The 27,881-nt window shown below is 37.9% G+C and overlaps 2 protein-coding genes across 6 annotated transcripts; both read right to left on the bottom strand.

Moving 5' to 3' along the window:
- Window positions 1–1,063: 1,063 nt before the first annotated feature.
- LOC127655919 (lethal(3)malignant brain tumor-like protein 4) lies at window positions 1,064–19,832 on the bottom strand. Of its 4 annotated transcripts, XM_052143987.1 has the most exons (22): window positions 19,793–19,832; window positions 16,732–16,761; window positions 16,484–16,594; window positions 14,491–14,680; window positions 14,190–14,400; window positions 13,982–14,096; window positions 13,821–13,872; window positions 11,154–11,248; window positions 10,691–10,795; window positions 10,470–10,605; window positions 10,149–10,240; window positions 9,889–10,040; window positions 9,096–9,172; window positions 8,822–8,907; window positions 8,387–8,497; window positions 8,149–8,263; window positions 7,630–7,729; window positions 7,341–7,544; window positions 7,167–7,228; window positions 2,898–3,043; window positions 2,708–2,770; window positions 1,064–2,567 (listed from the first exon to the last, which is right to left on the bottom strand). In XM_052143987.1, exons 3-22 carry the CDS (start codon window positions 16,592–16,594, stop codon window positions 2,439–2,441), a joined length of 2,352 nt encoding a protein of 783 aa, XP_051999947.1. In that variant the 5' UTR covers window positions 16,732–16,761; window positions 19,793–19,832; the 3' UTR covers window positions 1,064–2,438. The 4 variants fall into 4 exon arrangements, with proteins under 4 accessions (XP_051999947.1, XP_051999946.1, XP_051999948.1 ...); XM_052143986.1 differs by lacking the exon at window positions 16,732–16,761; XM_052143988.1 differs by lacking the exon at window positions 19,793–19,832 and having other exon boundaries at window positions 16,713–17,483.
- A 3,230-nt stretch (window positions 19,833–23,062) lies between these two features.
- On the bottom strand, window positions 23,063–27,460 carry LOC127656106 (serine/threonine-protein kinase Sgk1-like). Of its 2 annotated transcripts, none has more exons than XM_052144289.1 (12): window positions 27,281–27,460; window positions 26,879–26,927; window positions 26,434–26,488; window positions 26,135–26,172; window positions 25,307–25,364; window positions 25,124–25,207; window positions 24,902–25,033; window positions 24,510–24,622; window positions 24,197–24,416; window positions 23,926–24,081; window positions 23,732–23,821; window positions 23,063–23,637 (listed from the first exon to the last, which is right to left on the bottom strand). In XM_052144289.1, the coding sequence occupies exons 1-12, from the start codon at window positions 27,345–27,347 to the stop codon at window positions 23,479–23,481; spliced, it is 1,221 nt and encodes a 406-aa protein (XP_052000249.1). In that variant the 5' UTR covers window positions 27,348–27,460; the 3' UTR covers window positions 23,063–23,478. The 2 variants fall into 2 exon arrangements, with proteins under 2 accessions (XP_052000249.1, XP_052000250.1); XM_052144290.1 differs by having other exon boundaries at window positions 24,510–24,604.
- Between the last annotated feature and the right edge of the window lie 421 nt (window positions 27,461–27,881).

The following is a 27,881-nucleotide window of genomic DNA, read 5'->3' as shown; positions in this document are numbered from 1 at the left end:
ATTAGTTAAAGGGATAGTTCACCCAAAAATGAAAATTATCTCATCGTTTACTCACCAAAGTTTCACTCAATGAAAAGAAGAATTTTCATTTTAAAGGACAATTCCAAGTCGACACATGTGTTGAGTTGTTGCATTCAATATACATGTGTTATTACAGAAATCCAGGAAGTTTCTCAGAAGCCTTTATTTGTTGGGAAGACAACTAATCCTTGGATAATCCTTATTTGATAAGTACTTTGTTCTAATATCACACAGGTTTACGGAAAATATGATATTTCATCAAGGTTCGCGGGCAATACAATCTCTCTACATCCTCATACTTTACTTTTACTTAAAAAACAACACTTAGGCTAGGGCCTACTCCTACTAATACTATGTTACTACCGCATACAAGAATAATAAAAAAATACAACTTTTCAGCCATTGTTCGGAAAATAAGGCTAGTTTAAGCTGTTAATATGCTGAGCTGCCACACTTTAAATAACTATTAACATGGCAAACACATGTTGTAAACAGGAAAACTTTATCTGGATGTACAAGCACTGATATAAATGCATTCAGACAGAAAATCATTCAGGATGTACAATTCCTGTAACAAATGTGTTATAGAAATGATCAGAAGTCATACCACTTAAATAACAGAGGTCTAAACGTAGAGCATATTTTCAGGCAGGACATCCCAACAACCCAGAAACCATAAGAAACTGATTCACGCGCTTTAATCTGTCATTCTTCAATCGTACGCGTGTCTCATGATGCGCGCGGGGGGAGTCGCATTTTTCTTAAACCGGCTAGTGACATGGTAGTAAATGAGCTACTGTGGAAGTCTTGTAAACATTTGTGCAGACCACTTGGGTTCCACCTTGGGCAGAATACTATTGGTCTCGTGGGAAACTATTCATTTAGTTTAGAAGAAAAATGCAAGGAATGTGAATGGTGACTGATGCAAACATTCTGAAAGTGAACTGATACAGGTTTGGAACACATGATGGTGAGAGCTTTATTTGTAGTGAACCCGGAATATTCCTTTAATCACACCATTGCGATGAGGACTTCCCAAAATGTATCTTAATTATGCAAGCATATTAAGTCAATTGTTGCCTGCAAAAATACCTAGGTCCTCCTATTATTGTCTGCAGACCATACTCTATATTTATTTAATATTGCAGGCAGTTTTGTACGACCATCTTTAAGTATCATCAGCTTCCATACATTTTCTCCAGTATCCAGTGACCCCATGAAAGCATATTTATATGGATCAACCTGCATACAAATGTATGTATTTTAACAGCATTGAAAAGCACTGCAAATCCAAACCAGTAAATGAAAAAGTAATGGTTTGCGGAGACCGAGTAAGATGCTGCTGTAAAATCAGGAACAGTACATTTCAGCGTCAATGGCAACATCAAGTATAATGCCCATAGCAAATGTTAATGAACAAAAAGCATTTGTTTGGTGACTGACAAGGCTGAAAACTCAGAACAATACAATGCTAGTGCTTATTTCAGGTATGATTGTAACAAGGTAAAATGTCAGGAGGCTTAAATACACACACACACACTCACATTTATTCCCAAATCCATTTCAATTCAATATACACTTACATCAATGTACAACTTTTCAAAGGCATTTTTAAAGAACATGCATTTCATGAAGTAAATAAACTGATACAATCAAATCCAGATTTGCCCTGTGCAAAAATTCATTAGACATTAGATTCAAGCACACATTTATACATTATTTCTCACACACTCTGCTTGCAAAATTCTCAATCACACACTCACACATACATATTCTCGCTGTCCTCTAGTGGCCTCAAACAGGCTAATTTGGATTATTCTGGATAAAGGTCAGCATGTGTTCAATTACAAACAATAGTCGTTTTACATTTTTTTAAATCACTTTTTACATTTCAAGTAAAAGCTCAACTATTGTGGCTTTTGTTCGTGATTCCAACACCAAATGCAATTACCCATTTCAGTAACCATAAATATTAACAATGAAAGAATCCAGTTTAAGCATTTTAAGGTGCCTCAGTGTGGTGTATTCTCCCCTCCCAGGGTCTAATATGAATCAGATTATCTATTTACAAAGAAAATTAGCACACCTAGTTCAGAGCATGAGCAGAGATGACCATTGCAGTGAAAATGTTTTGAAAGTCCTTTAGGATTTACTTCAGTTAGCATAAGATAGAAAACTCTGAATCAGCCTTAAAGATCTGTGATTTTTATGATCACTTATAGTCTGCACAACTGGCTGATTTTTCCATCAATCAAATTATCATTCAACCAATGATTGGAGTCTTGTCAATATGCTCTTTTAGTAAGATGAGGACTGGATTCATTGGTGGGGGCATGAAGAATTTTCAAACACACCAATTGAATGAGCAGCGGTTGCTATGAGGTCTTTGCCTGTGTCCAGTTTGATGGGAAGTGAGTCTATTCCTCATCTGCACTCTTAAGCATGAGGATACAATTGTAGATTTTGAGAGCGGGGCCAAGCTTGATGCTCAGTATCTTTACAATGTCTGATTGAGTAAGAAGCAGGAAGGCCTCGCCATCAATTTGCTGCAGGAAAAAGGGAAATCTTTTTTTTTATTTATACATTACAAATAATCACTTACTCATATAATGTGCAAAGTGACCTCTCCAGTGCTCTACACAGATTATCACCTAGTTATCAAGAAAAATGTGAACGTTGAATTTACCTCCTTCCTGAAGGTGGCAGCATGCTCTCTACAGCCAGGCAACCCTCTCACAAAACTTGCAACCTGATACAACAGTACAAAAGAGGAGAGACATGATCAGTGATAAAAACTTCAATGTCATCAGTGAACTTTACCAGTTCAAGATCATGGAACAAACACTGGTGTATGTGTGTGTGTGTGTGTTTGTTACCTCCTCTGTGCTCCACTTGGCCACTCTCTTGGCAGTGAGGCCTAAGGCTTCAGGTAGCAGTTTGCCATGCTTTTCCCAGCACAGTTGAAACTTTGGTGGTTCCCATCCACAGAACACAGATTCATGTAACAACTGCTGCAGAGAATCTACAACAAAAGACCATTATAATGCAGATATATAAATAAAGGCAGAGGCAAATGTAAATAGTGTAAATAGCAACTAAATAATATCTTCTTTGCAATGAGTGAAAACAGTGTTAGATGCTATTTGCACCCCTAAATAAATACTAACATCCAGTTTAGTGGAATCACTGCAGTGTGTTTATATTGTTTAGTCACAGACACCAAACCCTAAACCTAACCCTAACCGTCCCTTACAAAAATGTACCATGGTTTTACTACATTAACCATAGTATCACCATGGTATTTTGTAGTAAAATCATAGTAACCACAAAATTAAACATGGTTGTTATATTAACACCATATTACTGTAGTAACACCATGGCTAATTGCATTGAAACTATGGCTTCAATCAAAAAACCATGGTAACTACAATATTACTATAATAAAACCATGGTTAATTTAACCTGGATCAAACCTTTCTCTCAATTCCTGACCTACACCGTGACCAAATCTCTATGAGAAAATCAACCTTTATATTCATTTTTATTTATTATTATAAGTAGTATTAAAGGAAATATTACGAGTGGAGACTGGGACAAAAGACGGATAGGAACCTGGGTTGTCTGCACAAAAAAAGTGCAACCACACCGACACAACCTGCTACACCATTGCAACGACACTAGGAGGGTGCAGTTTGTTTAAAAGGTCTTTGTTTCCACCAGACTATTGGAGTGCAAATAGCTGCACTTTGTGGCAGGTGCTGTTTACACCTAGTGCAAATAGTCACCCAGATAAATAAAACAATTAAATGATGGCAAAAGAGACAACACAAAATGTATTAAAATAAATGACCACAATATTTACTCAAAATTAAAAAACTGTGCTACGTCTTGCGCAGTGTGCATGACGTAAATGTCATCATCAGCACAGTGTGTGCAGCCCAGTTGTTCATAGATATTCAAAAAATATCTGTGTCTGTCTCTCTTATCTGTGTATATGCGTGGAGTTCATTGTAGTAAAGAGCATCACAAAGCAGTAGTAGAGTGCATGTGTCGAACACATCAGTATGGGATCACGGTCAAGAGTATACTTTAAAAGTCTAGATTGCTCAACAGGCAGACAAACAAAGCATACCCTAGCTTTTGCATGGGTGATATACCACTTCTGTTGATCGACAGATAGTAATCTTAAAATGACCAAATATTCATCTGGTTAATTGGCCTGGCCGATATGTTGGTCTATCACTATTAATCAAGCGATTAGAGGTGTGAATCTTCACTGGCCTCACGATTCGATTGCGATTCAAAGTGTAACAAGTAGATTATAAAACAATTCTCGATGCATCATGATGCATCTTGTCCTTCCATTTCTTTCTTTTTTCAGTTTCTTCAATTAATTTTACTCTCTATTTTTTCCCTTTCAGCTTTTTATTTAACAGCTGTTTTAAAAAATCTGAATGAGTCACATTACACAAACTGGCCTTTTACATTCAGTATGAGCTGTGAACAAAACATGCAACATCCACAAGATTAAATAAATAGTTCTATATTTTAAAAGAATGTCTCGGTTTTTCAGCTTCTTTCTTCAGAACCTTATAAAAAAAATCTCTTAAAAGCACAAGAAAACAAAATATTGGTTCTCCATCAAAACACACTTAATACTATTACTTCAACTTATTATACAGGTGAAACTCGAAAAATTAGAATATCGTGCAAAAGTTCATTAATTTCAGTAATTCAACTTAAAAGGTGAAACTAATATATTATATAGACTCATTAAAAGCAAAGTAAGATATTTCAAGCCTTTATTTGATATAATTTTGATGATTATGGCTTACAGCTTATGAAAACCCCAAATTCAGAATCTCAGAAAATTAGAATATTACATGAAATCAATAAAAAAGGATTTTAAATACAGAAATGTCGGCCCTCTGAAAAGTATAATCATGCATATGTACTCAGTACTTGGTTTGGGCCCCTTTTGCATTAATTACTGCCTCAATGCGGCGTGGCATGGATGCTATCAGCCTGTGGCACTGCTGAGGTGTTATGGAAGACCAAGATGCTTCAATAGCGGCCTTCAGCTCTTCTGCATTGTTTGGTCTCATGTCTCTCATCTTTCTCTTAGCAATGCCCCATAGATTCTCTATGGGGTTCAGGTCAGGCGAGTTTGCTGGCCAATCAAGTGCAGTAATACCATGGTCATTGAACCAGGTTTTGGTACTTTTGGCAGTGTGGGCAGGTGCCAAGTCCTGCTGGAAAATGAAGTCAGCATCTCCATAAAGCTTGTCTGCTGAAGGAAGCATGAAGTGCTCTAAAATGTCCCGGTAGACGGCTGCGTCGACTCTGGACTTAATAAAGCACAGTGGACCAACACCAGCCGATGACATGGCTCCCCAAACCAACACAGACTGTGGAAACTTCACACTGGACTTCAAGCATCTTGGATTGTGTGCCTCTCCATTCTTCCTCCAGACTCTGGGACCTTGGTTTCCAAATGAGATGCAAAATTTGCTCTCATCAGAAAAGAGGACTTTGGACCACTGAGCAACAGACCAGTTCTTTTTTTCTTTAGCCCAGGTAAGACATTTGAAGCCCATGTCCAGCACCCGTCTGTGTGTGGTGGCTCTTGATGCAGTAATTCCAGCCTCAGTCCACTCCTTGTGAAGCTCCCCCACACATTTGAATGGCCTTTTCCTGACAATCCTCTCCAGGCTACGGTCATCCCTGCTGCTTGTGCACCTTTTTCTTCCACACTTTTCCCTTCCACTTAACTTTCTATTAATGTGCTTTGATACAGCACTTTGAGAACATCCAACTTCTTTTGCAATTACCTTTTGAGGCTTTCCCTCCTTGTGGAGGGTGTCAATGATGGTTTTCTGCACAACTGTCAGGTCAGCAGTCTTCCCCATGATTGTGAATTCAACTGAACCAGACTGAGAGACCATTTAAAGGCTCAGGAACCCTTTGCAGGTGTTTAGCTGATTAGAGTGTGACACTTTGAGCCTACAATACTGAACCTTTTCACAATATTCTAATTTTCTGAGAGTCTGAATTTGGGGTTTTCATAAGCTGTAAGCCATAATCATCAAAATTATATCAAATAAAGGCTTGAAATATCTTACTTTGCTTGTAATGAGTCTATATAATATATTAGTTTCACCTTTTAAGTTGAATTACTGAAATTAATGAACTTTTGCAGGATATTCTAATTTTTCGAGTTTCACCTGTATTATCTTTTGAATTTTTGTTTAAGCATTATAAATCATTTAATAGCATGTAAATATTATTTAAAATGAATCTATACCATGCTATTCATTTTACATTTTTAACCACAACTGGAAGTTGCTGGTCCAGGATGAGAGATATATCTGCTTCTATGAGAGTGCAGCTGTCAGCTTCTCCTCTCCTCACCTGCACAGGTGATAGTAAAGAGGTTTAAATAGCACAGTTGTTGGTTCAGAAATGTTTCAAGCGTCTCGTATGCACTGTTCTATCTGTTTGCTCTGCGAGTAGAAGATCGCACGACCCTGTCGCAAAACTTACAATGAATTTGAAACCTTTATCATCAGGTGTGCGCACTGTCCTGACAAACGAGTGACTGGCAATAAAGCAAAAGCCGATGAAATGGAGAGCGCAAGAGTAGAGAAAAACATCAACATCTCCCGAACCGCTGCCTCGACATTATTTTCTTATATGTTTCCCCTGTTGTCTGCAAATCAGTGCAATTATGGTTGCAAGCTCGTCTTTCATGTTGTTTGTTGGCTTCTTACCACGAATAAACTCTCCTGTTGTTAAGTACTTGGGCTGGTGAAAGAATTTCAGGATCGTAGTTTCATTTGGGCACAAAAGGTCATGTGCCAGCTGGTCTGCAAACAGTCATGTTTGTGCACTTGACTTTAGTGTATGCACTTAATACTGCTCTGACGTGATTTAAACTGAACTCAGAATCGATTCAGAATCATTTCAGTATGAATCGCGATGCACCGCCAAAATGATTTTTCCCCCACCTCTACAAGTGATGCTTTGAAGACATTCTCAAATGTACAATATTCTCAGAGGGCACATTAAACATATAAACAAAGTCAAAATATCACAAATCTATGAAACTGAATTAGGAAAATTTCAACTGAAAAAGAGATCTCTACCTTTCCTGTCACCTTCCTGCTTCACCTGAGGTGGTTTAGAACATTTTGGTGCAATGCCAGATCTAAAGTACGGGGAGTAATGAGAAAAAGAATGAGGAGCGAGTGAGTATATGTGTGTTGTGTTTTTGAGAGAAAAGTGATAATTTGTATAACTGCTGATGCTTACGCACTGACCGAGCTTGTGGAGAGGTGTCTGTGGTGGTGTCAGGGGGTTCTGGGGTGCTGGTGCTGGGTGTGGTAGGGTTTGTCTGAGTTAGTGTTTCAGCACGGCGGTGACGTGGTGGTCCACTAATTGTGACTGGTCTCTCCCCGCTGAGTCTGTCTGGCACCAGCCCATCCTTATTCAAATTCAGATCTGAGTATGGACAACTCACCACCCTGACAAGAGAGAAAGAGGGAGAGACTGGTTTGCACTTGGCATGCTGAATGAGTCTTATTTGTTAAAAGCATGTGCGTAACTTACGTGTAATGTGTCCCGTAGCGAGGTCCTCTAATGTGTCCAACACCGTTGCATCCTAGGGTAGGGCACCCTTGCCCTGGTGGGACTGGAGAATCTCTGGGTCCTGACAAGGTATTATAATAAAGCAACTATAGTGGTCCGTATCAAAGAGAACTGAGCAGAATATGAATCTGTAAGACCAGTATGGCACCATGTGTCAAAACGGTCAGTGCTTTTTCCAACTAAGACATTTTCTTGGATCAACATTTTTTGATGGTCCAGGAACAACATTGCTGTAAAAGAAACATATTCCTAGCCCCATTCCTACATCTATCCTTAACCATAATCTACCCCTAGGATGGTGCACAAGCCCCTTACCCAAACATTAACCCTACCTAACCCTAACATCTGACTGGTTGATAGGAATGAGGTTCCAGGGCAAACAAGGTTGTTAATCCAGGAATATGTTTTACTTGGCAAAATCACTGTCGCCGTGCAGTAATACTGTTTATATGCATCTATGTGTGTAGGAGGGTGTGCTACCATTGGGGTGCTGTAAAGGATGACCTGTCTTCTGACACCAACCCACTGGGTGCAGCTCTGGACTATCAGCATCTAGCCAATAATCATACTCATCACTCCATCCATCAAAATGGATCTTTATAAAAACACACACAAAGTTAGCAAACATGGTTCATGGTTTCATGGTTGTTCATCATATTAGATGAAAAGTTAAACAGCTGACATACTGATTATTTTTTAGAGATTTGTTTGTGTAAACCTTGATTCTGTGGTCCTCTGTGTCAGAGATCGTGGCTACACGGATGAGCATGGAATTCCGTCTGTCTACCGCCTCCAACTTCATGCCGGTTTGGAAACCATGCGGTGGTCTCTGGAGAAGGCAAAAGATCAGCGAATGTTCCGAATAAAAATAGGAAAATTAAATACATTACAATAATAAAAACCTGATGTTGAAAAAAAGGATGTTATTATTTTCCTTTAAACTGCCCAAAACTTCAGACTAGATCAAAAGAATATTCTATTCTATGGTGTGTAATGTAGATTTTATCACTGTATTTCTATGTTGTACAGGTTGTGACAACACTTTTGCATGATGCGAACTTCTAGGACATTTAAAGTACATGTTACCAACTATAAAGTATATTCAGTATCTTAAATACACCTATTGAGGTTCAGTGGGGCAATCCAACCTCACCTGTTTGAAGGCTCTGGCTGGTGCAGCCTGGGTTCCTGTTTCTTCAAGGTACTTTACCCAAGAAAAAGTCTTTGGGTGCTTATACTCTAAGAGAAAGAGACATGACCAAATTTTAAATAACCTTAATATAACTTGTCATGTTCACTGGAGTTGGAAAATGTGTGTAAAAAAAAAAAAAAGAAAACTCTGAATCACTTATAAAAGCTAAATCTAAACATAATCTCAATTATCCACTCACCACTGGTGTGAACATTATAGTAAAAGAAAGTCTCACCTGCAGGTGTGGTCAGCGTTAACTCTACCTCCTCACAGTACCCTACAGGGTGAATGTATGGACTGCTGGCGTCACACCTGAGAACAATTACAGATTTACACCCACACACAATGATGGGGAAATTTAAAGGGAAAGTTCACCCAAAAATGAAACTTCTCTCATCATATACTCGCCCTCATGCAATCCCAGATGTGTATGACATTCTTTCTTCTGCTGAACACAAACAAAGATTTTTTAGAAAAAATATCTCAGGTACATACAATGCAAGTGAATGTGAACAGAACTTTGAAGGTCCAAAAAGCATATAAAGGCAGCATAAAATGTATCCATAAGACCGATATTTAAGTCAATTTTTCCTATAAATTACCCTCCCTGCCTAGTTGAATGTACTATAAATCTTCACTTTCATTTTTACTCTCACATTCTTCTTCATTTGATGAATCACATTCTTTGTGCATATTGCTACCTACTGGGCAGTGAGGAAAATGTATTGTCAAAAAGGACTTAAATATTTAACTTTTTCTCACCCACACCTATCATATCGCTTCAGAAGACATGGATTTAAACAATGGAGTAATGCTGATTACTTTTATGCTGCCTTTATTTGTTTTTTGGAGCTTCAAAGTTCTAGTCACCATTCACCGGCACTGTATTGACCTTCGTTTGTGTTCAGCAGAACAAAAAGTCATAGACATCTGGGCTCTCTTGAGTAAATTATGAGAGAATTTTCCTTTTTGGGTGAACTATTCCATTAAATAAACACAAAGACACACTCTTCTCCTTACTATCTTACCAGTAATCATACGTATCATCCCAGTTGTCAAAGTGGATGAGAAGCCGGTTGTCAACAGCAGCAGCAATGGTTGCAACACATATAAGTGATGGGTTCTTCCTGTCTATTGCTTCTAGTTTCATCCCAGCACGAAATCCTGAAGGTGTGACTGACTAAATATGACATTTAACAAATGGTCACGGACAACAACATGATCTCAAGAAAACAAAACTTTCTCTTATTCTCTTTCACACAAGCAGTGTGCATTTAAGGTGGCTTACTGTATTAAGACTTTTGAAGAGATGTTTGGGGGCCAGTTGACCCCTACAGTTCTTTACATATGTGTTCCAGTTAAACTCGCCATCTCTGCAGCCTTTTGTCAAACACATAAATGACTATTAGAAGGCCACTTCTGACACACTATATTTCAAACACAATAATGAAGAATTCTTAATACATACAGCAACACCTATTTATAGTACATATCTATTAGGTTACAGAGCACAAAATTAGAGCTCTGTACAAGGGGTGTTTTGAATCTAATATTCCATTCTTGACACAGGTCTAATTTTCTCTGTTGCTCCTTTAAGTACATTAAGTACCTTTTGGCAGCAATAGCTTAAGGCCACTTTTCTCACACCAGCCCGGCGGCTTCACATCCCATGAATCAGCATTTACCCAGAAGTCATAGCACTCAGGGTAACCATCAAAGTGAAGCCGAATCCTATAACCTTGCACCTAGAATACAATTGAAATATCTATCCATTTCAATACTACAATATGCACATAGAAAAAGACTGAAAATTTATCATCTCTAGGTTACCTCTGCAACAGTCAAAACACAGAAGAGAGAAGGGTGACAAGGGTCCAATCCCTCCAGCTTCATGCCAACTTTAAATCCATTCCTGCTCTGCGGAAATGACTGGTGCTGTAGTACACGCACACAAACATAGAGTTATTGGATTTCATGGTTACATGTTTTGTTTTCTTTGCAATAATATTTGAAAAACTATATTTTTCTTTGAAATATTTCTGTATCACTTGCTCAATATCAATTAGCATGAGAGCTAACTTCCAGAAGTAGAGAATTAGACAGAGAAGTAATTAATAGGGGATCACATCCTGCTGCTTGATTCACAAAACAGCAATTCAGGTATCATAAATTAGATCAATGACCTGAGAGCTAAGGATGAGTGGCAAACCAACCATCCTTATCATTAGGACCATTGCATATAAATTCATATTGATTTTTGATACAGAACCACAAGAAATATACACTATCTCACCTCTTTGAAAAGTTTTAAGGGAGCAGAAATTGCTCTCTCATCCTCCAGATAAGTTGACCAACTCCATGTTTTCTTCTTAGCAGGAGGTGCTGTCACTATGGAAACAGCATCACAAAAATGCACTTTATATGGCTTCTTAAAAAAGGCATTCAAATGGTATTACATGACCAAAAAAAAAAAAACGTAACTACATTTACGCATTTTGGCAGACACTTTTATCCAAAGCAACTTACAGAGCCCTTATTACAGGGACAATCCCCCTGGAGCAACCTGGAGTTAAGTGCCTTGCTCAAGGACACAATGGTGGCTGTGGGGATCGAACCTACAACCTTCTGCTTATCAGTTTAGTGCTTTAGACCACTACACCACCACCACTCCTTATAACTAATGACACAAAGCATGCAATACTGTCCAGCAACAATTTGTTTTTTCTATGTGCATGTATGTGAACAGGTTTTGCTATACTTGTAAGGGCCATAATGGGGTATAGGGGTAGGGTTGGAAAATAGAAAATATAATTAGCCTGATATGAAATTAATACAAGTCTACAGGCCAGTTGACACTGCTCCGACAAACGCCTAGAATGCTCAGAAACATAATGTTTTGTTCACATAGATACAACAAACACCAACAAACTTACATATTTGTATCTTTTGCGACTTTGAAGAAGATGCCTATCATGCATAATTTAATATATACCATGAGGCAAAACATTATGACCACCTGCCAAATATGATGTTGGTCCTCCGCGTGCCACCACCATTGTGTCCTTGAGCAAGTCACTTAACTCCAGGTTGCTCCGGGGGGATTGTCCCTGTAATAAGTGCACTGTAAGTCGCTTTGGATAAAAGCGTCTGCCAAATGCATAAACGTAAATGTAAATCTGCAGCAGATCCACAAGTACTGTTGCTGAGAGGTGGAGCCTTCGTGGATAGGGCTTGTTGGTCCAACACATCCTGATAGAGATCTGGGGAATTTGGAAGCCAGGGCAACACCATGAACTCTTCCTTATGTTCCTCAAACTATTCTCGAACAATGTGTGCAGTATGGCAGGGCGCATTATCCTGCTAGAGGCCACTGCCATCAGGGAATACCGTTGCCATAAAGGGGTGTACCTGGACTGCAACGATGTTCAGGTAGGTGACATGTAAAATTGACGTCCACATGAATGGCCGGACCCAGGGTTTCCCAGAAGAACATTGCCCAGAGCATCACACTCTCTCCACTGACTTGTCTTCCCACAGTGCATCCTGGTGCCATTATTTCCCCAGCTAAACGCTGCACACGTACACATTCATCCACGTGATGTAAAATAAAATGGGTGACCTTCTTCCACTGGTCCAAGGTCCAGTTCCGATGTTCGCATGCCCATTGTAGTTGCTTTCGAAGGTGGACAGTGGTCATCATTGGCACTCTGACCGGTCTGCGGCTACAGAGCCCCATAAGGAGTAGGGAACAATGCACTGTATTGTGACCACTCCTGTAACCATCATTAAAATATACTGTGACTTGAGCCACAGTTGACCTGTTGATTTGGACCAGATTGGATAGCCTTCGTTGCTCTCGTGCATCAATGAGCCTTGGGCACCCAACACCCTGTAGCCGGTTTGCTGTTTGTCCACTGTCCTATAATCACTGTTGGTAGGTACTCACCACTACTGACCGGGAACACCCCACAAGCCTTGCCTTTTCAGTGATGCTCTAACCCTGTCATCTGGCCATAACAATTTGGCCCTTGTCAAAGTCACTCAGGACTTTACTCCTGCCCATTTCTCCTGCATTCAACACGTTGACTACGAGAACTGATTGTTCGCTTAACATCTAATCTACCCAGACCTTAACATGTGGCCTTGTTAGGAGATGATCAATGTTATTCGCTTCACCTTTGAGTGGTCATAATATTTTGGCTCATTAGTGTATAAAGGTACACTTTAAGCTTGATTGATTAATTAAATAAATATATTAAGCATGTACTCAATGTGACATTAGTCTATAACTTAATTTAAAGAGTTCTGTCGAAGTACAGAAATCTAGTGCTACAAATATTTTACACATGAGATTATGTCCATAAAATGAGGGGAAAGTTTATATTTTTTTTATTTTTGCAGATCTACACTGAGTTCAGTGTTTGCATTGCTTATGTAAACTGACAATGTTTGAGAAATAAATAATCTGCTTTTCATGTAAATCTGTCTCTGTCCGCATCTTGAATATAGCCTATTTGTATGTATATTCCCTCACATGTCTCATCCACACAAACTATTGAAACAAGCAAACCAACGCTATTATAAAACGGAATGCTTTAACAAGTTTGCTACAAAATTTGTATTATTCGTGATTGACTGCATTTCTTCTGCTTTACCAAAGAAGTTTTCTATGAGCTGACAGGGATCCTAACCTCATTGCCATGGCAACGGTTTGCAATTAAGTCAGATTACATCAGAGTTTGTAGGAAAATCATAACAGACTGCTTAAACATTCCAAGACCCGACAAATGCTGACTGAATATGTTTAATCATTGAAAACAGATGTCAACGAATGCCAGAAATCTGTTGGATGTTGATGTTTGTTGGCATTTGTTGTGGCACTGTTAACTGGCCTCATGAAATGTCCATACTAATATAGTGAAAAAAACCTATGTTTGTGTGTTACATGGATATTACCTACCTAGTCTAGCAATTTTAGCTGCTCTTCTGCCCTTTGAAGATTTCATCTTTTCCTGGAAGACCCACAAAAAAAAGAACAATGTTAGCGCAATTCAGTACATCCTGTTCAGAATGGATGCATGTTCCTTTGTATCAAAGAGTGGGAATGTGTATGTGTGTTACCTCATCCTCTTCTATGTTGTCCTCCTCTTCATCTCCAGAATCCATAAACATCTTCTTCTTCTTTCTCACACGTTTCCCTAAACGCTCTCCTTCGACTGCCTCAGCTGGGGTTGACCTGCACGTACACACTCAAAATCTCAGAAATACACCTTTAACATGCAATGCCTACAACTGGCTAATTTCTGTGAGCATCAATATATACAAGTACCTGCCACTGGTAGGTTGCACACATGGAGCGCTGCAAAATTTACCCTGTAGAAAAGACTCCTGTGAACCAGTGCGACCACAGGACCTGCAGTTTGCCACCTCAGTGCTAGGAGCAATTGCTGCATTAGACACTATGCTCATGCTTGGGCTTCCCTCCGGGCTGGGGCTCCTTGTGTTGTGTCCCTCTGCCTGCCTGTTGGGGTCAGTGGAAACTGGCAAAAGCAAGAGAAAAAACAAAAAAAACAAATGGTAAACAAGGCTGATCTATTTGGTAGGAATATGTGCATATTATAGGTACTAACCCACAGTATTGTTCTGATGATCTGTATTTGATTGGGGCATTGCAGTCTTATTTGAAGGTTTGTTTTGTTCAGGGGAATGACTGTTGTTGGTGACCGCAGTTTGAGGTTGTAGGTTTGTAGACTCCGCCCCGTTATCTTTAGGTTCCGCCTCTGTGACAATCTCCAGTGTGCCAAATTCGGTCATCCGAAACTGTAAAAACAAACAAACTTCATATTTAGACACAATTTATTATATTAAGTTTGTATTATATTCATATTTAGTATATTACATTACAATTATAGTGTCAATGTTCTCTATGCAAATAACTTCTGCTGGGAGCTCAGATATACAGTCAGGTCCATAAATATTGGGACAGACACAATTCTAATCTTTTTGGCTCTATACACCACCACTATGGATTTGAAATGAAATGAACAAGATGTTCTTTAACTGCAGACTTCCAGCTTTAATTTGAGGGTATTTACATCCAAATCAGGTGAACGGTGTAGGAATTACAACAGTTTGTATATATGCCTCCCACTTTTTAAGGGACCAAAAGTAATGGGACAGATTAACAATCATAAATCAAACTTTCACTTTTTAATACTTGGTTGCAAATCCTTTGCAGTCAATTACAGTCTGAAGTCTGGAACGTATAGACATCACCAGACGCTGGGTTTCATCCCTGGTGATGCTCTGCCAGGCCTCTACTGCAACTGTCTTCAGTTCCTGCTTGTTCTTGGGGCATTTTCCCTTCAGTTTTGTCTTCAGCAAGTGAAATGCATGCTCAATCGGATTCAGGTCAGGTGATTGACTTGGCCATTGCATAACATTCCACTTCTTTCCCTTAAAAAACTCTTTGGTTGCTTTCGCAGTATGCTTCGGGTCATTGTCCATCTGTACTGTGAAGCACTGTCCAATGAGTTCTGAAGCATTTGGCTGAATATGAGAAGATAATATTGCCCGAAACACTTCAGAATTCATCCTGGTGCTTTTGTCAGCAGTCACATCATCAATAAATACAAGAGAACCAGTTCCATTGGCAGCCATACATGCCCACGCCATGACACTACCACCACCATGCTTCACTGATGAGGTGGTATGCTTTGGATCATGAGCAGTTCCTTTCCTCCTCCATACTCTTCTCTTCCCATCACTCTGGTACAAGTTGATCTTTGTCTCATCTGTCCATATGATGTTGTTCCAGAACTGTGAAGGCTTTTTTTAGATGTTGTTTGGCAAACTCTAATCTGGCCTTCCGGTTTTTGAGGCTCACCAATGGTTTACATCTTGTGGTGAACCCTCTGTATTCACTCAGGTGAAGTCTTCTCTTGATTGTTGACTTTGACACACATACACCTACCTCCTGGAGAGTGTTCTTGATCTGGCCAACTGTTGAGAAGGGTGTTTTCTTCACCAGGGAAAGAATTCTTCGGTCATCCACCACAGTTGTTTTCCGTGGTCTTTCGGATCTTCTGGTGTTGCTGAGCTCACCGGTGCGTTCTTTCTTTTTAAGAATGTTCCAAACAGTTGATTTGGCCACACCTAATGTTTTTGCTATCTCTCTGATGGGTTTGTTTTGATTTTTCAGCCTAATGATGGCTTGCTTCATTGATAGTGACAGCTCTTTGGATCTCATATTGAAAGTTGACAGCAACAGATTCCAAATGTAAATAGCACACTTGAAATGAACTCTGGACCTTTTATCTGCTCCTTGTAAATGGGATAATGAGGGAATAACACACACCTGGCCATGAAACAGCTGAGCAGCCAATTGTCCCATTACTTTTGGTCCCTTAAAAAGTAGGAGGCACATATACAAACTGTTGTAATTCCTACACCATTCACCTGATTTGGATGCAAATACCCTCAAATTAAAGCTGAAAGTCTGCAGTTAAAGCACATCTTGTTCATTTCATTTCAAATCCATTGTGGTGGTGTATAGAGCCAAAAAGATTAGAATTGTGTCGATGTCCCAATATTTATGGACCTGACTGTAGTAAGCATTTGTACCCGAATATCACTCCCAGGCAGTGTGGCTATGCCGTCCTTCCAGTCAAGAGCACTAATCATGTCAAAATCTGTTCCTGTAGCAGGGCCATCACTTGTAGATGTGTCTGCCATCTTTCCATGAGAGGGGGAAGACAAAAGAGAAAAATATACTATTGCAACATGGAAAGATATCTTAAGTAAGCAACTTAAAGTGACAAGGATATTTTAAAAAGGAAGTCTGTCAACCAACATTTTTGTGACGCACTTACATCTCATCCTCTCTCTGTGTGTATGTAGGCCTATGTTTGGGAGAATTTACAAGTAACAACACATCTTAAAAAACATTAGTATAAGAGACAGAGATACACATGCTGAATCAGACAGTAAATAAAGGCAATAAAAAGTTGGATTGGATACACTAATTGAATCCAGCAGAAGATAAAAGACAGGAATAATACTACCTTCATGTGCTATCAGAATTATCCTACTTCCCACTTCTTAAGTGGTAATTACAGGTATATCGTGTTCATGTGCTTTGTTGTCAGAAAGAAAAGGAAATATAGACGACAGCAGGTTCATTCAAACATAATTCTTGAGGAACTTTTATTTTGACATCATAATACATATCATTCAATAAGCTTGCTGACGATAATGGAATTTTGGTCAAATTCATTTATTTATATCAGCAACAACTGTACACATGTTTACACTGTGATAGTAGTTTTTATTTGACCAAAATTCCATGATCGTCAGCAAGCTTATATAAATATAGTGTTAGCAAGCACTAACAATTAGCTGTAATTAGAAAAATTAACAAAACCTGACAATCACTACAGCAACTACTCTCCTCCACCATGTTGAAAGTTTAGGACTCCTCCCATCTCAGAAACTCTGGTATCAAGATTAATAGTCATTGAATTACTTGAGGGGTCATTCATGTGCAACTTCCGAATGGGAAACTCGTATTTACGATAATTCAGATAGCACGTGAAGGCAGCATTAATAACCATTAATATTGCTTTCATGATTCAACATTTATGACTGGATCGCTAAAAAACAACAACAACAAAAAACAGTTAAAACTTTAAAGGAATATTACGGGTTCAATACAAGTTAAGCACAATCAACTGCATTTGTGGCATAATAATAATATAATATACCACAAAAAAATAAATAAATAAATAAATAAATAAAATAAAATAAATATATATATATATATATATAAATATATATATATATATATATATATATATATATATATATATATATATGTTTTTTTACTAGTCTCCTTTTCTTTACACACACAAAAAAAGCACAAATCTGGGTTACAGTGAGGCACTTACAATGGAAGAGAACTGGAGCCAATTTTTGGAGGGTTTAAAAGCAGAAATGTGAAGCTTATAATTTCGTAAAACATTATTTTTCCTAAATTTCTTACATTCATTCTTCTGTTAAAACTTGTTTATTATTGGAGCTATAAATTAGTTTAATCATCTTTTTAACAGTCGTTTTAGAGGTTGTTGATATTACATCACCATGGTAACAAGGTGTTAAATTGGCTATAACTTTACACTGAAAAGGTTAGTAAGCGATTTTATCATATTCAACTCATATTAACACGTATTTTGTTGATGTCTCGAGTCTATGCTTTTGAAACAGTGGATATTTGAACGTTTACTGACTGGCCCCGAGAGTGACCAGTCTAAAAAAAAAAAAAAAAACATATACATATACATATATATGTGCGTTTGTGTATTTTTATATATTTTTTGTGGTAATTAACAATTTGCCACAAATGCTGTCGACTGAGGTGAACTTGAATTTATCCCGGAATATTCCTTTTGCTATTTACAAGTGTGAGTCGCACGATATGCCTGTTTGATAGAAGTAACTTGTTGCAAAACCTCGAATTGATCATTATAAACAGGCAAAATTTCAGATGAAAATAAAATGACGTGATCATTTCCATATGCCAACAGGGTGGGATAAATTTACGAAGACCTTTTTAATACAACATACGGAAGCTCGACATGCATTGCTTTCACTAATACAAAGAAAACGGTCATATTTGATATATAAAAATCGTCGATCTCTGGTTCTAAAAGAACAAAGCTCGCCTCAAAAGCCATGTTTGACTGCGGATTAAAAAAAAAAAACAACCGCAACTCGGATTTACGAAATACCTGCGCGTCACTTGTAGTTACACAGAAAATTCCGCTAGAGGGCAACGGCTACTTGTAGTACGGATTGCACCCAGTACTTAAACGATGACAAAAATACTTATTTATACTTGTTTATGATATTAATTAATGCGGACTACACATGTATATGGACTCTCATTTACACAATTGAACTACTTTGGAGGTTACTGATGAGGAAAACCGAGGAAAAGTAAAGTTATACGAAGAAATTCGGATTTTTCTTGTTTTTAAAGAATATTGTTAAATCTGAGTTTTACAAGCGCACAGATAGTCGGGGTAATACGATAAAACACACATAATCAATTCGAATTTGTTTTAAAAGAGGAAAGTATTATTTTACGCACGTTGCCATGCATATACTGGGAGTGATACTGTAATAACGTTCTTGACCTGTCGTTTATCATAAATAAAGATTTTCTCAAAATCTCAGACTGTACAGTGACGGCACCCCACGCGCATCCCCCAAATGATCGTTAGACGTATTGTTTGGATGTTCAACTAATGGCGGAATTTATTCTGCGCATAAATAAAGTGCAATACGCGAGCGCCCATTATTAGCATTCGTCAGACACAAAATGGCGGAGGATAGCAAAGGGCCGCCGACACGTTTAAAGTTTGTAAATTGTTACACTTCTCTGGTCTGGTTTACGTCGTTAGGGCCTTCATACAATACGGAAAGGACGAGTGTACAACTTGTTCTATTAAAACGTAATGTTTTGCCCTCCGTCAACAAACTCCTTACTTTCCCCTTGTCACGGAATGTCGTTAGCCCGACAGATAACCCGGCTAGCTGTAACATTAGCAGGACAGCCTACAATAAACCAAATCAACAGTTTCATGTGCTTATTACAAAGAAAAACATTCCCCGAGGCACGTGAAAGGGGTTGTCGTTCGTGTAAACATAACAACTCGGATGCGCAGATACTCGTAGAAATAAAAAATTGCATGCTTTTAATTTCTTCTGCACAAACTTGTCACTTCTATTTATCTTTACGGTTTTTGAACGTCGTTAAAAATAACCGTATTGGTTGAAAATTGTTAAACAAGGAATTCGCTCTGTGTTAGTATCATTGTTTACTGCGTGAGTGACGACACTAACGTAATATTTATTGATAAACGTGCAACTCACCTCGTTTCTCTCAACTCTTATTTAGAGCTGGATGGAGCTGTTATTGCGCATGCGCGGGGTGATACGTCTCTGGCCAACTTCTACAGCCCCGATCAACTTCATCACAACATACTGTCGATGGAACGGTGCTCGAATCTGGTGAATTTATCCTTTTGGTTCTGCTTGAGCAATATCAGTGTGATGCTTGTTGCACAAAAGCATTTGAAGGCCTTAATATAGCACAGAATGAAAACGGGTTTCATTCTCAACACTTTATACGACATTTTTAACAAAAATGGCTTTATGCTTATGTTTAAACAGGGGCGCAGATTATTCCGTTAACAACATCTTGCAAGTGCTTGCTCATTGAAACGTGCTGTTTTGCAGAGTGGGATCTGTCCTGTATCTCTTCAGTTCAGTAGTGGTGTTTCTCTCTGATTTGATTCCCTGTAACAATCACGTGTGTAGGGTTTACTCCTTGAATCTCTTTAAATGGAAAACTTTGGGCATATGCAATACATTCTAAATTGAGAGAGCGTCTTCATACAACAACGTCTCGAGCTTTAAAGAGAATTCTAAAAGAGAAAAGAGAACGCTCAAATTCATTGTTTTGGCGGTTTTGACAGCCGCAGTGTGTGGAGTGTTGACTGGGAGGCCATACAAAATAAACACCACCAGATGCCGCTGTGTGCTTAGAAGTGGCTCTTTGAGTTCATTTAAGGTTACTACATACAGTTCGGTGGTGTTTTGATTTTGCAAAGTAGGTGCAAGTCACAGTCAGGCAACAAAGCATTATTACATCTATAGAAACGACAATTAAAAGGTATATCCCGTAGTTTCAAACATTCCAGCTGTCTATGAATCACTGACGTGCACAGAACGGGGGCTAGAGGGGCAGAAGCCCCTGCCATTCACAAATCTAAAGGTGCGCATTTAAGCGGAGGTGCCTTTAATAGCGCAGAGATTTAAGCGGAGGCGTCTTTACTACAAGCTCAACTATTGACGGCAGATTACTTTTCACACTCCGTCCATGTACCTTTGTCCCCGCTTCTGCTAAGGTCTGTGCACGTCACTGCTATGAATATAAACCGAGTGCTACATCGCGACTCATGCAATTGTAACATCTTTATATATTATTTAAATATGTTGACCAACACGACACATTTGTAATACATCATCTACACGCAATTTAAATGTTCACTCTTTAATGTCTTACTCATTAAAAAAGTTTAACTCCTGAAGGCATGATTTGTAATTTTGCAATATATGTAGGAAATCAAGACCACTCACATTAAAATGAATACTCCAGTCATTAACCTTTTAAGCTGTTTTATTCTACATGGAGAGGGTCTGAACATGGGGGCTGCCATTTTAGAATTACATAACCAGCTGAATCAATCAAATCAAATCCCTTTATTGTCACTCAACAATATACACAAGTGCAACATTGGGTGAAAGTCTTGGGTCTGGTTCCAAGCAACATAGGAGTATGACAATTACATAAACATCTGATTTACACAAAACACAGTTTACACATTTGTGTAATACTACTGAATACTACTTGCATAATCTCAGTATCCATTCTGTTATTTGACATTTTTAGTCATTGATTGAAGTAACTATGTCTCACTGTGAATACTACATTTCTACAATGGCATCTGAAACTGAAAACTGTTGATTTTTAATGATGCTGCATTCAAGCTGCTAGGAGTCAGTGTAAGTCCAAGATGACATTAATAAAGACAAAAGTTACTTAGTGCACCTTTAAACATAACACGCCATGTAGAACAACATTATCGTACATTATCTTAGAAAAATAGCAGAAGCTATGTGTAGCTTTCATTTTGCCATTTGTTTTGTTTATTTTATGTGGCCCAGTTTGATTATTAAACCCCAAAAATGAAATTTGTTTAAATCAACATGTATGTGCTGCGTGTTTCAGAGTGATCTGCTTTCTGTTATCTACTACACACACAGCATGCAATGCTCTTGACTCTGTGTTGCCAGTGGATGCAGCCTTTTGTGCTTTAATAATCACAGTAGGACATATCAACATTTCAATTAGATTAATTGTACATTTAAACATTTATTTTTGTACCAAATATGTCAAATTCTGGGTTTTATAGCTGTTAATGTTTTATGACTGGACTAAATGATTCCATCCACATCAAAGAAAATATGGCACCATAAGTGGACTCCGATCGCTGAATTATTGAAAATGAATTCACATCCCAATATGCAAAGGCTGCATTACCATGCTACCACATCAGGTTGTGAATTTATTTAAAAATCATCAGTGGTCTGACTGCTTCGTCATTGTCTAAACTTTAAAACTCAAATGTTTTTGTGGTTAACACAACAGCAATTTTGGAACAGAAATCCTATTTTGCAATATATCAATATTAAACCATTTTGTTGGAGCAAAGCAGAGATGACAGCAAATTACCAGGAAATGTACGTGACAGGTCTTCGTTCACCCCAGTCAACTGTTGATGTTGTTTCACAAAGCACAGCCTGCAAAACTATGCAAATGTGTATTAGACACCTATCTAGTGAATCATTGTTAACATGTTTTTGTACATCTAACAAATACCTTATTAGTGACACAGTCAAACTGTTTTGTTATACTAAAATATTTTATTTGAAAATAACTAATTATTTTCAGGACATTTAGGTATTTTTCAAATTTTCCATGAATTTTCCATGACTGGAAAACTGCATTGCAAAATTCCATGTTTTCCAAGACATGTGGGAACCCTAATGCTATTTCTACCAATATTATTTCCATCCCTAATTAAATACTAAAATACAGAACAGTATAGGGGCATCACTGCAGAGTGTTTGTTGTGTTTATTTAGAGTCCTACAAACACCCTTCACCAACCCCTAAACCTAATCCTAACTTTCCAAAACAAAAATGAACTGTGGTTTTACTACAGTAACCATAGTATCACCATTGCATTTTGTTGTAAAACCATAGTAACCACAAAATTAAACATGGTTACTATATTATCACCATATTATTCTAGTAAAACCATGGCTACTTGCATTAAAATGATGGCTTCTGCCAAAAAAACATGGTTACTACAATATTACTACAGTAAAACCATGGTTCATTTTCCCACAACCAATTTTCTCTCTCAAATCAATGACTATTGAAGACTATTGCAGTGCAAATAGCCATGCTGTGTGGCAGGTGCTATTTACAAATAGTCCAAGTTAATCTTTTATATATTTCCATAGTTTATCGTGCCTTAAGTGATCACACAAAAAATCACAAACACTTGCCAATTCCATTTTTATATTATATGCAACCATACATTAACCTTCATATTTAACATTCTTTCCATAAAATCTGCAAACATCTGATGCAACATTTAGTCTTTACAACATGGTATTCCACCTGAATCTGGATGATGGGTCAGTACCTCGTTATGTATTTCAGTACAAACATATTTGTTCTCATTCACAACAGGGCTAAAAAAATATTTAAATACATTATATGAATGTTTGAAAAACACAGTCACTTTTGATATAACTTTGCAAATGCGTTGGTCCAGCTAACATTTAAAAAAAAAAAACTAACTGTGCTTCAGTGTTTTCCTAAGTAAAACATCATTGGTTCCATTCTTTTTTCAACTGCTAACCGTATTGTAGAAACGTGTTCACATGCTGCCAAAATCTCTTCTGGTCTGACAAAATTTAATTTTAGTGCCCACGAGTCTGTGCTGACAGTGAGAGAATATTGTCATTGATATAAGTAAAGCCAGGAAAAGTTGCTCCGTACTCCTCACATGCACCTAGTGACTGTGGAACAGGAAGTTCTGTGAACCGTGGGTCAATGTTTGTGAGGTCACCAGGGCCAGACTGAAAGACAGAGATATAAATGGATATAAATTATGTACACATTAAAATATCTCCCACAAGTGTTTTTAGACAAATGTGTCGATTACACACTTACCAGTGAGGGAACAAAAGGGGGTGGAATTTTCTTTGCAAAAAGTTCATTCCATTGAATAGAGGAGAAGAATGCGTGAGACTGCAGATCAGTCTAAAACCCCCAAAAGAACAATATGACATTTAGCTATGCAGAGCATAAATTCATTTGAGATAGTGCGACTGTTTGGGAATGTGTGGGTGTGCGTGTTGGGTTACCAGATCACGCTTGGCCCCTAGTCTCTTGGCCCTGTCCTTGTTTAGAAGTCTCTTCAGCAAATCTCTGGCTGCACTAGATACTCCAGGTTTTAGTTCCAAAGGCTGAGAAATAATATTTCTAAGCATCTCAAGACGATCTGTACTGTAGAAAGGTGGCTAGAATAAGAAAGAGACAGAATCTGTATAACAAATGGTAAATCGTTCAGATTTGTCTACTTATAATTTGATTCGCCTACAACAATGTACTCATTTGCATTGGTGGTTTTCTCACCAGGCCATAGAGCATTTCATGGAGAACAGCTCCCAGACCCCACCAGTCGACACTCCTGTCATACTTCTGCTGCTGGAGGACCTCAGGTGCCAAGTATTCAGGCGTTCCACAAAAGGTTCTAGTGGTACTACGTCCAGTCACACCCTCCTTGCACAAGCCAAAATCAGTCAGAACCACATGACCTGCAGAATCCAGCAGAACATTTTCTGGTTTCAGGTCCCTGTAAGCATTTGTGAGAGATGGATTACTTGAAGTCTTCTTTTTTCCCCATTAAGTACATAAGAATTGCACAGATATTTCAGAGTGTCTGTACCTGTAGACAATATTCAGGGAGTGTAAATATCCTAAAGCACTGGCTATCTCAGCAGCATAAAATCTGGCTCGGGGTTCTCCAAACACCCACTCTCTCTGCAAATGGTAAAAAAGCTGCAGAATAAATAGGCGAAAAGAAAACATTATTATTAAACAGTATATGCAGAAAGTCATAATTACCTGGGTATGCCAAAAAAAAAAAAAAAACTTTCTCTTGTTTTACACATTTAGTTTGTGAATTTCCTCCTGCTTAGCATTTCAGCCCTAGTTGATAAATTATTCTGTCAGGCTTAGTTCTGATAGGATAACCCTGTTATTATGATGGATTCATCTCCACAAACAAGCTCAGATTCAAAGCTGTACATTCATGCTTGTGTCTGAGTGTAAGCACACCTCTCCTCCACATGCATAGTCCAGCACCAGGTAAAGTCGGTCCTTAGTCTGAAAGCTGAAGTGAAGCTTCACCAGGAATGGATGATTAAGAGTCTTTAACAACACTCTATGCTCACACATGACATGTGTTTCCTACACACACAAAAAACAACAACACAATAAATATACACAGACACATTTTCTATAAATTGAATACATTTAGCAACAAATATGGAAACCTACCTCCTTCTTTTCTAAGATACCGTGCTTCTGTAGGACTTTGACTGCATAGTATCTGCCATCCTCCCTGTGTGTGGCCAAGAATACCTGGTAAAAGACAATTAAATGGAGCAAAATGTTCAAATAAGTTCAATAAATGCATTATAGCAAATACAAGGCAGAAGGAGCTTTAATTATATATGATACCTTGCCAAAGCTCCCTGTCCCAATCACCTTCAAATAGTCAAAATCAGCTGCAGATACCCTACAATCACACATAAAAAAATATTGATGAGTAATTCTTTGTGTCTTAGTCCATATGGGCTGATATCTTAGTTATAGTTCACCCAATAATGAAAATTCTCATCATTTACTCATCCTCATGCCTTGCAAGATTTGTATGACTGCTGAACACAAGCAAAGATTTTTAGATGAACATCTCAGCTCTGTTGGTTCATACAATGCAGTGAATGGTGGCCAGAACTTTGAAGGTCCAAAAGTCATAAAGGGAGCATAAAAGTAATCCAAAAGACTTAGATGGTTTTATCCATGTCTTTAGAAGCGTGATATATGATAGGTGTGGGTGAGAAACAGATCAATAGTTAACTCCTTTTTTACTATAAATCTCCACTTTCACATTCTTCTTCTTTTGTTTTTGGCGATTCACATTCTGCATGCATATCAACACCTACTGTGCATGAAGGCGAATTAATAGTAAAACAAAAAAATTATTAAATATTGATCTGTTTCACAATCACACCAATCATATTGCTTCTGAAGATATGGATTTAACAACTGGAGTCATATGGATTACTTTTATGCTGCCTTTATATGCTTTTTGGGCCTTCAAAGTTCTGGCCACCATTCACTTGCATTGTATGGACCAACGGAGCTGAGATATTCTTCTAAAAATCTTCATTTGTGTTAAGCAGAAGAAAGTCATACACATCTTGGATAGCATGAGGTTGAGTAAACGATGATAGAATTTAAATTTTTGGGTGAAATCTGTCTTTAAGGTATGAGCACCCTATTTACCGAGATTGCAGCTCCTCTGTTGGATTACTAAAAGAGACCTGAGAGAGACAGACCAGGGAGAGGAAGAGATTCAGCAACTTACTCCAATGACTTATGAATCCACACCACAGTTCTATTCACTTCCTGTTAGCTTACACTAGGTCAACTGGTTCAGCAACTTAGGTCGGGGCAGTTGACCTGACCTATTCTTTTTTAATAGACTGGAGACCTCTATTAATTCTTTATTAAGTAAGATATAGGTCCACTGTACAGTATCAGCACAAGTGGAAATGAACTTGAACTACTTTGAGCTCACTTACAGCTGCTGCTCCGTCATCACTAGACAGACTAGTCTCATGTTGCAAGAAGCCCATCCTAGAATGAAAAAAAAGAGAGTGTGAGGCAGAAATCATTGCTGGGGATATGAGAAGCACTATTATCATTTTAAAATACATTTTAAATAAATATAAAGGGTTGGGTGTAACTGCTTTATGTAACGGCTCTTTACTCCAGGGTTTTACATTGCAATGCCGCTATAAGTAGGTCATGGTCTTAGTGTACTGGCATTCAGTCTAAAACGACAGAGTGAGTGCAATGCAAGGTTCCAGTTACTCGGAAATTCGGATCTGCATTATTATTAATATAGTGTGTTAAGTAACATAATAAAATCAGTCTTTCTTCTGAACCCTGAACTGTAACACATAACAAGTTCTGCCTCATTTGTAGCTTATGGCACAAGAAAAGTATGACTATGATGAAACTCACTGTTGGCATATGGGATAGTTGGATCCAAGCTTCTTGTCCTTTATTAAAGCTGAGAAAATAAAATGGCATTTTAAAACCAAGCAATTTTTTAAGGTAAAGGAAAATTCATAATGTTTAAATAGTAACTGCTGCATACTGTACAGCAAACAACCTTAACAAGACTATTAAAATATATAGATAGATAGATGTGTATAACAAGACTATTAAAATATATAGATAGATAGATGTGTATAAAGATATTTAAATATGTATTGCAAATGTTTGTACATTTAGCTTTAATTTTAATCTTTAAATATAAAATGTATGGAAGCAAATAAGTTATGTGGTACATTTGACCAGAAATATCAAGATATGAATCTACTTATTAAAGTTTGAGAATGTGGAATAAGTTTGTAAACTTACCAGTAAAATATGAAACTATTCCTTTAATTTTTGCGTAAGTAACTGGACTTTTAGTCTTTTTAACCATATTTTCAGCAGGAAAGAAAAGCACAGGTAACCAGCTATAAGTTAAGAGTCCGTCTGTGGGCTGGTTTCTTTACCGGTCAGTTCTGGTTGAGCGATGCCTCATGAAGGCAACTGTGACACCGGCTATTTTTTGCAGGACACGTGATGCCTCCGAAAATCTGTGACGTCACGACGCCCGTTATTCGAAGGATGACATGACAGACGGAATTCTGGATATTCTACATATGCAGTCATAGAATATATTATTTAAAAGAAATTTAAGAGGAATAATGTGCCATGTTTAACAATATTTTCGTCATCTATTTTTTTTTTAAAGCATTAAGTCGGGACGTTTTACAAACTTTTTTTTTTTTTATAAATAATAAAAAAAGTTTGAGATGTATCCCTTTAAAATACTACATATAATGTTCCATGTAAAGCTGCTATTTTAACGTTTTAATTTGGATATTGAAAAATTGTGTGAATTCTGTGGTGTTTCTAAAGAATCTGTATGCTAAACATCTCTTCTTTCAGTGTGTACACTAGAGGATATTTT

Source organism: Xyrauchen texanus, chromosome 15, assembly GCF_025860055.1.
Source record: "Xyrauchen texanus isolate HMW12.3.18 chromosome 15, RBS_HiC_50CHRs, whole genome shotgun sequence".
Taxonomy (NCBI): Eukaryota; Metazoa; Chordata; class Actinopteri; order Cypriniformes; family Catostomidae; genus Xyrauchen; species Xyrauchen texanus.
This window is presented reverse-complemented; position numbering and strand designations above follow the sequence as displayed.